We start from the raw sequence: 9,500 nt of genomic DNA, 5'->3' as shown, positions 1-9,500 counted from the left end.
ACTTTTCTCAACTTATAATATAATACATAAATATATAATTGAAGTTTTACTTAAAAATGTGTGACTCGAATAATTTAATTCATTAGGATTTATTATTATTATTTTATTTTGATTGAAGTAAATGGAATTAATTTCATTAAAAATGAGTTAAAATTATAAATATCACATTATCACCCGAACGTATAATTACTTAAGCAAATATGATTACTAGCTTAAGAAAATGTTTAAAATCTCATATTACAAAACCTTGCATTCCTGAGATTAAACACAACCTTAAAACAAACTAACTTCAAAAATACATATAATTGGACAACATACACGCAATTCTATACGACAGAAAGAGAAACAAATATAATTTATTGTAATAATTGAGTTGCAAAATATATATTTTGAGTCTCAATAATTTGATTAAAAATGTTACCAGAAAAATAATTTTGATTAAAAAACATTTATTATTAGGCCCTCGAATTCCACCTTTCAGTTATCTCTACTAAATACAGAAGTTTGAGGACATTTTCCTTGTTTATAAATATTAATACTTGAGAGAAAAATGTTAAATAATCAAAAACATGAGGTGGGTTTAAGATTGGATAAGACGAAATCCAAATATATAAAATCTGTTGAACCTAAATTCTTATCTGAATTGGATTGATATATCTATCAACCAAAATTCGAGACGTACGTGCTAATGATAATGGATTAAAGTTTATTATCTTCAAACCCTGACCTAATTAATGCCGATTGATGATGGCCATGGTCGTGGAGCAATGCCTTGTTGCGATCTCTAATCATCATAACCACGTACTTAGGGTTTAATTAATTAATCAATTTAATGAGGTAATGCTGCAGGGTTTCAGGTAAGGGATAGACATGGTTTTCCAGTTAAAGTCGAAGCGTGATTCACATTCCTCTTTTCTTTTTTGGCTACTACATTATTCTTCTTATTGTTAGTATTAAAAAATGGACATAGGATTTCAGACAAAGAATCTACTGTTTTTTTGGCAGTATCAGATGATCAAATTGGTTAACACAGCAACTACGAGTACGCTTTATTCCGCCCTCTAAATGCTGATTGAGGTGTAACGCACTTCTGCTTTTAATCTTAAGTTTTGGGATTAGGAGTTAGTTTCCAACATGTTTTTCTTTTGGGTAAATATCACATACAGTCATCCAACTATAAAAAATTTTCATTTTAGGCACCCCAAGTAAAATGTTTGCAATTTAAGCACCCACGTTATATAGTTCGGTCATTTTGGTCGCTCCCGTTAAAATCACAAGCGGCAAGCTGATGTCGCAGTTAAAAAATTTGGTATAATAACAAATTTAACCTTCAACTTTTACATATTATATCAATTTAGTCATAATTTTATAAAATTAACCTTCAAAATTATAAATATTCTCAATTTGATCCTAATTCTAAAAATTCAAGAAAAATACATAAATATTTTCCACAAATATAATAATAAATTTAAATTTTATATTAATATTAAAAAAATAATTATATTAAAATAAAATAAAAATATTCTCACTTCTTCCCCCTCCCCCTGAAAAAATCCGAGTTCGAAATGAAATATCATGAAAATGTACTTGAAATACATTGGTATGTCTTGTATATGTTATTTGAATTCATAAATGTAGAAAGTAAATGTATGTGAAAATATGAGATGATGATATCTGTACATAGAATTTATTGATGAATACGTACATCCAAATTTATATGATAGATTTTAGTGAACATTGAAATTGGGCTCAATAAGTGATTTGGTAATTTAAATCGTGATTGGTAGGAAGAGTTAATGAATTGTATATTTATGAATTGTTACACGTATTTGTCTGAAATACGAGGAAGTGATGGTAATTGATACATGAAAATATGAAACTATGATATATATAAAAATATGGAATATGTTTGATAAATGTGTTCATTCATAATTATGGAATTATGTACCTCATGTGTGCTATTTGCATAAAGATAATATTTCAAATACTTTAGTGAATAAAGCTTAAATATGAAATAGTATGAAATCGAAACAAATTGTTATGAAAATGTATTTAAATTATCTGTAAGTGTTTCGTGCTTCTCGATAATGCCTCGTACTCTATTCCGGTGACGGATACGGGTAGGAGGTGTTACACCCCCACCGAACCTCATCCACACATATGAAAGAAAAATTAAAGTCAAATAAAGCATAAAGTTTTACAATTCGAAGCAAAGTTTTTTTTTTTTTTTATCTTCATTCCTCTTCAAATATGAAACAACCAACATTACAAATCATGTCTCATTTCCACCCCTTCTTTTTCCCATTCACAATCTTCAATGCCCCAACCATATCGACTTTTGTAATGGCAATTCTAACCATTGCCTCGGCGCAGGTTAGTGAGGCGCCATCACCGTCGTTGGATGCTGGAGCTGGACTCTCTGTCGGCATTTCTACAGCCGCCATTGGCTTCTCTTTGATCATTTATTTTCTTGCTTTCTTCAAGTATTAAATTTATGGGCTTGTTTGGCTCTCCTCTCCAGTGGCAAGAACTAGGGGACCATGGCCCCTAAGGTCTAAGATTTTTCAATTACCCCATTTATATACATATTATAACCCTCTCAAATATAGAAGTAGGCTCCTTTAATAATTTTATACTATTAAAAGAATTATCCTTGATAAAAATATAGAGAATCTTTTTGAAGAAGTTAAAATTGAGGAGTAAAAATTGGAATATGAAAAGAGATATTTCACTCTTGGCACTCAAACTATTTTCCTCGTCCCTTCTCTTTGTAGCTGTCTCCACTTGCAAGTTGTGGAGATTTCGTCCCCACCTTAGCCTTCTCAAAGTTAACATTTTAACTCCACCATTGCCTTTTTTTGTGTGGTTTTCTTATATATATTTCATTATATGTATACTTATGATACTAATTTTTTACTTCGTTAGATTTATTGTAATAAAGTTGATTCTTTGAATAAAATGTTTACGTTATTATTTGTCTTTTTTATTGAATTTCTTTATTTTTGCAACGTGAAAGAATTTATTCTAATTTAGCGCAATAAAAGCAGAAATTTAAATAAAAGCAAGATTCCATTATGAGAGTAGATTGACGAGGGAGAGAGACGGTGGTCGGGAGTTCGGGAGGGGATTCTTATTTTCTTTAATATTAATATAATTATATTTATTTAATATTTATATAAATTTTAATATAAAATTTAAATTTATTACTATATATTTTTGAAAATATTTATATATATTTTAAATTTATTAGAATTAAGATTAAATTAAAATATTTATAAATTTTGAGAGTTAATTTTTAAAATTATGACTAAATTAATATAATATGTAAAAATTAAGGGCTAAAATTATTATATCAATTTTTAACTATCACGTAATTTTGTCGTTTGTGACTTTTATCCGGAGTGACCGTAATGACCTAATTATGTAATGTGGATGCTCAAGTTATAAATTTTTATTCTAAGTGCCTAAAGTAATTTTTGTATAACTGAACGATTATATGTATATTTTACTTTTTATTTTACAATTATAATTCCAACTAAACGTTTTTTTGAAAGGTGAATACTCAATTAATAAGATAAATACTCTAGGTTCTCAAACTTTTTTTTAATGTTTGAATAGGACGAATGGTTGATAAAATTTTACATGAATTTAATTATATAAAATAAAAATTATTAGAGCTGTAATAGAAACATTAAATAAAAAATAATTTAATTCAAATTAAAATTTTTGATATCATAATAAATTTAGTAATTAATTTAAATATTTCAATTCGAGGAATTTTGAGAGTCGTGCGAGTTGATTTTCAAGATAAAATAGTAAAAACGTTACCTTTATGAAATTTGATGCATCTGTGAAAAGTAAAATTATTTAAATCAGCTCGAACAAACAGGTCAATTCAGGAATCGATCGAGATATTAATTTAAAATATATTTTTAAACCGATTAGACCAAGAACCGACACGAAATAGTTGAATCAATTAAAAATAGGTTCAATAGGTAAAATATGCTAAAATTCATTGAGTTGAAATATTTTAAATTTTTTACATTGAACTGATTGAAGTAAAAACTTAATAACTTGACTAGTTGAACCTGTTTAAGAAAGATCAGTGAAAAGATAAGGTCGAAAAGAATAAAATATATATGTAAACATTCATGAATCTTAATTATATCACATTTTTTGAAGCTTTATCTCTTAAATGTTTAAAGAATATAAGTCAAGAAACAGAAAAACAATCTCTGAAATTTAATATACTTGATAGGGCAAAGTTGAGTTTGAACTCAAATCATTTATATATATATATTTAAAAGATACTTGCATTTTTTGAAACTATATATATAGGTATTTTCCTATATAATAATCATTAACCCCACGAACCAGTGCTCTAAAATCTGTATAAAACGTCGAGAGGTTTTTAGGACAGAAAATCCAAACCAGTAATTTTATTGCAGATGTTAAAGATCCATCCCCAACATGTCCCATATGTTCCTCTGGTCTCTGTTCCTTTCACCACATCAACGGAAGAAACTTTCACGATTTGGATGAAATCTCTGATTCTTAGCGGCAAAGGCTGCACCGTGTTCGACTCAAACGGCCGGATCGTTTATCGTGTTGATAATTACAATCGCAAGTACTGCAATGAAGTTTACCTAATGGATTCTGCCGGAAAAGTTTTGTTCACCATTCGAAGAAAGGTGAAGCATTATTTTCTCAGAATCATATTCAAAATCGTTGGACAAATGATTTTCTGAAAACTATATATAATATGGAAATCAATTAAGTTATTTCTTTTTGGGTTGCAGAAATTTAGGTTGATTAAAATCTGGGAAGGATTTGGAACATTCAGTGGAAAAGTTAACGATGAAGATAAAAACCCAGGTTTTGAAGTACGAAAAAGTTGCAGGATTTTAAGGTGCGACTCGATCTGTGAAGTTATTGTCGGGTTACATAGAGATCAACCGTGTCAACATTACCGAATTGAAAGCTGTCCAGGCAAATCAACGTTCCAGATTGTTGACAAGCTCGGCAGGCTTATTACGGAGGTAAAACTGATAACAATAGCTATAATTATTGAATGCTTTAAAGTATTGTTGACTAAATGGTGTTATTGCATGACGATGAAACAGGTGAAAAGAAAGCAATCTAAAAGTGGAGTTAGTTTAGGAGAAGTTGTATTGACAATGGTGGTGGAACCCCATATCGATCACTCTCTTGTAATGGGCCTTGTTGTAGTTTATAGTCTCATCAATGGTACAATGTGAAGTAGTCAAAACTTTACCCATTCCGACTCTTGCTGATGTACATCTTACTAATGTTTTATATATCTAAATAAAATCCAAATTACAGTGGTTATTGTGATTGATTATCACTTAATCTTCTATTATTCTATCCAAATCTACCTTTTGTTTAAAATTATGTAATAATTACTAATACTAGCGAATTATCATACTTTAATTTTAAATCTAATAATAACATAAATAATCGACTGATTACCTCTCCTAAACAGTAAACAGGCGCATAGTCAGTCTCTCTCTCGCTGCCTTTGCAGCTTTGCCGATAAGAGAGCCTAGTTTTTTTTTTCTTAAATCTCCCTAATTTTCCTTAAAATTTTCCGGAGAAACTAACGCTTGCAAATACCAAAAAGAAAAGACAAAAAAAAAAAATTTTAGTAACGGCCTTAAAAATACGTATCGAACAGAACACACGAATTTTATTCAATGTGGTGAAGATCGGCTTCTTTCATTCTGGACAGACAGCAACATCAAAACGACACCGTTGCACCGAGTCCCGAATCCTTCCTCCTGTCATCTCCTCCTCCCATGGCTGGTTCTCCCCTAAATCCTAAATCTAACATTTCTGCCTATTACCGGACCCGTGCCGCCCACCACGCCGTTGTAACGACCGATTGGCTTGCTCAGGCCCAGGCGGCTGTTGGCCGTCATTCCAGCGAAGATGGTTCGCTGGGAGGTGATAAGGGAGCTGCCCCAATTGGAGGAGGAGGAGGAGGAGAAGAAGGAAGCGGGAAGGCGTTTAGTGTTATTGATGAGTTCAATAGCTGGAGGAAACAGCCTGCTTTGGCTGAGGCTGTGTCGGCTATTCGCGCCCTTGCGGCGGTTATTAGGACGAGTGAGGCTACCACTATGATGGAGCTTGAAATTGAGCTTAAAAAGGCTTCTGATTCGCTTAAAGTGAGTATTTTGGTTATTATTTTCATTTTTTTAAAATGCTTTAGACAGTGGCCATTGTTTTAATCATGTCTGATGGATTTAATTATATTGCGAAATTTCGTGAAATGATAAATTTTAGTTTAGCTTTGCTTGTTTGAATAATTTTTAAGCTTATTATATTTATCGTGCTTTTATAAATCTTTCAGTGGCATTTTTTTTTATTATTTCGTCACCGATAGGTACATTAGGATCTTAAGAGAATTATATCTATATTTATGTTCCTCGTGGAGGTACAGTCAACATTGATTTATCCGTTGGCACATTAATCCGTAGACAGTTTTCACTCATAATTTCTATGTAAAGGAAGGTGCTTTTTGCTAGTTTTCTGTGTCTATTGTTTATTGTATTTTCAGGAGTTAGGACGCTGAAATTTGCAAGAGTCACAATTTTTTTTTTTTTTTTTTGTGTGTGTTTCTACTTCCCAAAGCAATAAAATGGTAACACCATGATGCAGTATGCTTGTCAAGGCCTAATAATTATACATTTTTGAGTTTATTCTTGAGTTCCCCATGGACATTATGAGTTGTATTGGCACCCTAGTTTCAGGAGTATATTATAAGTTGTTTGTGTTTCTTGATACAAAAGCAATTCTCTTTGTGATTTTTTTACCTTTGGCAATAGGCTTAAGTCCTTTAGAGTGGCTGGATAGATCTGGTACTGTTTGGCCAAAAGGATATGCATGTGACTAGTCCGCAAGCAATTCTTTTATGCTACTTCCAAATCTTAAATAATTGTTTGCTTAATCATGTTGTTAATTATCCTGTTAAAGAATGCCTTTTTAGGTGTTGAGCATTTTCTAGTGTTGAAGGGATGTTTTTGGTGGCATGCTATATCTATGAGGAAGCTTTGCACACATCTGTTGCCAATACTTGTAGTTATGAGTTATTGTATGCCATTGAATTTGTGTTAGATACATGTTATATGCTAACTCACTATGTTTTGGAGAATTTTAATGTCATGGTAATCAAAGAAGCAAAGCATTTTAATGGCATCAATTTTTTTACAATTAAAATGTCCACAAGCCAATGTGTATGAACTTGGGATGTGGAGTTCAGCTTATTGGGATATGGAAACTGATTAGTAAAATGTGGAAATTGTCCCAGGTAATACCACATTACGTTTGGTTTCCATGTTACAATACGAAATCTGATGGGAAAATTAAATTGCTGTCTGCTAATCATTTTCATTTAGTTTGCTGTTTAAATAATGTTGCCTCACTCTCAAGCTTATGTTTGCTTTGGCAGTCGTGGGACACAACCTCTATCTCGTTGACAGCTGGTTGTGATCTCTTCATGTTGTATGTATCAAGAACATCAGCTTTAGAGTATGAGGACTTTAATTCAGCTAAGTCTCGCCTGATCGAACGTGAAGAGAAGTTTGGGGAAATATCTTGTATGGCATTTCAGATAAATTGTGGCTTTTCTAGTAAATTGCTTCTCTACTGTTTCATTTCATTTTAATTATACTTGAAGCATTCCTGTTGTTGAAAGACATTATTGCCAAACATTGAAGGCTCGCAGGATTATTACAATGCTAAGTCAAGATTTTATTTTTGATGGTTGTACCATTTTGGTACATTGTTTCTCTAGAGTTGTTCTCGAAGTATTGAGGACAGCAGCTGAAAACAAGAAACACTTTAGAGTTTTCTGCACAGGTTTTACTTTCTATGTACCTTGTCATGTGCATGCAACTATTTCTTAACAGGATTAAACCAAATGTGCTGTCATCAAAAAAGAAGTCTAGTCATTTTATCTTTTTTTGCATATGTTCTACTAAGTTGTATCATATGGCGGTGTTTATGAACGAGTTCACATTGTTTTAATACAGAAGGAAGGCCAGACAGAACTGGATTACGATTTACTAACGAGCTGGCCAAGCTTGATGTTCCCGTAAAGCTTTTAATAGACTCTGCTGTGGCATACACTATGGATGAGGTGGACATGGTACTCTTTCGAGCTGATGGAGTGGTTGAAAGTGGAGGTATCATAAACATGATGGGGACATTCCAGATTGCATTGGTGGCACATAGCATGAACAAGCCTGTTTATGTGGCTGCAGAAAGCTACAATATAACTAAAAAGTTTCATTTCTTGCTCTCAGGTATTTGAATCCGAACAAAGAAATAGAACCTAGAAAGAAGGGTTCAGACTACCGGCTAGCATAACTCAGTTGTGAATTTCTTCTTCCTTGTAGTTTGCTCGACATTATCCTTTGGACCAAAAAGATATGAGTCCTGCACGACTCCCCATGATTTTGGGGTACCAATCCCATCCAAGGTTGAGGTAGAAACATCGGCTCGAGATTACACTCCTCCTCAATATCTTACTCTACTCTTTACAGATTTGGGTGTGCTTACTCCTTCCGTGATTAGTGATGAGCTCATTCAACTATATTTATAGTGACGCTTCAATGTAACTTCTTATTCTCAATTTGAATGTTTGTATTCAATGCTTTAGAATTCATTTTGGGGCTTTTATTTTTTTTATGTATTTGTCGATTGTATTTTGAGCAAAACAGTAAAAATTTTGTTTAATCCTTATAATGTTGACAATTTTATTTTGGTTTTCTATGAAAATTAGTCTTGTACGTGTTAAGTAAAAAAAAAAAATCTATTTGGTTTTCTATCAAAGGAATCAAGTTCAAGATGAGTCTGGATGAATAGTTGTCTAGATTCAAACGAATGTGGATAGTTGTTTATTCAGATTCATTTTAGATATGTTATTTTAAATAATTATTTTTTAAAAAATGTATCTATTTGTTAACGATTTTTTAAATATTTGCTTGATGCGGCAAAAATGTCATGTCAATATGCAGTCCATGTGATATGTTATGTATCACTATTTTAGTCAAAGTCAGTAAAAAATGTTGCGATCAATGTTAGTTAAAGGTTTCATGGATTAATTTTTTTTGCTACAAGAGTTAGAATTGAAAGTTTAATTGATATTTTTATTTGTTATTGATGGTGTTTTTTTTACTATTACTCCATAAACTATCTTTGAGGGGTGATTAGACCAGAAGAAATAGAAAGGGTGGTATTTTAAAATGATGCTCTAAAGCTGCCGGGATTGATAGCATGTTGTGGGATATTGTAGGTCCTCTCATAACTCAAGCATGCTTTGGTTTTTTATTGAAAGAATTTAAGACCGTAGATCACTCGTATTGTGAAAAATAAAATAGAATAAAATAAATAAAAATAAAGAACACATAAATTTTACGTGGAAACCCTTTCGGGAAAAAAACCACGGGCAGAGGAGAAGAAAATTCACTATGTCGAAA

At 31.7% G+C, this 9,500-nt stretch overlaps 2 protein-coding genes across 3 annotated transcripts; both read left to right on the top strand.

Annotated features, from left to right (window-relative positions):
• Positions 1 to 4,341: 4,341 nt before the first annotated feature.
• LOC108452342 (protein LURP-one-related 11) lies at positions 4,342 to 8,799 on the top strand. 2 transcript variants are annotated; one of them, XM_053027743.1, is made up of 6 exons: positions 4,342 to 4,691; positions 4,800 to 5,039; positions 5,124 to 6,185; positions 7,469 to 7,616; positions 8,052 to 8,324; positions 8,418 to 8,799. In XM_053027743.1, the coding sequence occupies exons 1-3, from the start codon at positions 4,449 to 4,451 to the stop codon at positions 5,256 to 5,258; spliced, it is 618 nt and encodes a 205-aa protein (XP_052883703.1). In that variant the 5' UTR covers positions 4,342 to 4,448; the 3' UTR covers positions 5,259 to 6,185; positions 7,469 to 7,616; positions 8,052 to 8,324; positions 8,418 to 8,799. The 2 variants fall into 2 exon arrangements, with proteins under 2 accessions (XP_052883703.1, XP_017605607.2); XM_017750118.2 differs by lacking the exons at positions 4,342 to 4,691; positions 4,800 to 5,039; positions 8,052 to 8,324; positions 8,418 to 8,799 and having other exon boundaries at positions 5,280 to 6,185; positions 7,469 to 7,761.
• On the top strand, positions 7,755 to 8,623 carry LOC128279327 (uncharacterized). The gene is made up of 3 exons (XM_053027468.1): positions 7,755 to 7,878; positions 8,052 to 8,324; positions 8,418 to 8,623. Exons 1-3 carry the CDS (start codon positions 7,755 to 7,757, stop codon positions 8,621 to 8,623), a joined length of 603 nt encoding a protein of 200 aa, XP_052883428.1.
• Positions 8,800 to 9,500: the final 701 nt, after the last annotated feature.

The sequence above is a fragment of the Gossypium arboreum genome, chromosome 5 (genome assembly GCF_025698485.1).
Source record: "Gossypium arboreum isolate Shixiya-1 chromosome 5, ASM2569848v2, whole genome shotgun sequence".
Classification (NCBI taxonomy): domain Eukaryota; kingdom Viridiplantae; phylum Streptophyta; class Magnoliopsida; order Malvales; family Malvaceae; genus Gossypium; species Gossypium arboreum.
The sequence above is the reverse complement of the archived record's forward strand: the minus strand, read 5'-3'. Positions and strand labels throughout refer to the sequence as shown.

Excerpts from the sequence above, each read along its gene's own strand:
- LOC128279327 (XM_053027468.1), top strand. The coding sequence starts at position 7,755 with ATGCTAAGTCAAGATTTTATTTTTGATGGTTGTACCATTTTGGTACAT. Across the intron at positions 7,879-8,051 it reads CTTTAGAGTTTTCTGCACAG|AAGGAAGGCCAGACAGAACT; the intron begins GTTTTACTTTCT and ends GTTTTAATACAG. Across the intron at positions 8,325-8,417 it reads GTTTCATTTCTTGCTCTCAG|TTTGCTCGACATTATCCTTT; the intron begins GTATTTGAATCC and ends TCTTCCTTGTAG.
- LOC108452342 (XM_053027743.1), top strand. The coding sequence starts at position 4,449 with ATGTTAAAGATCCATCCCCAACATGTCCCATATGTTCCTCTGGTCTCT. Across the intron at positions 4,692-4,799 it reads TGTTCACCATTCGAAGAAAG|AAATTTAGGTTGATTAAAAT; the intron begins GTGAAGCATTAT and ends TTTGGGTTGCAG. Across the intron at positions 5,040-5,123 it reads TCGGCAGGCTTATTACGGAG|GTGAAAAGAAAGCAATCTAA; the intron begins GTAAAACTGATA and ends ACGATGAAACAG.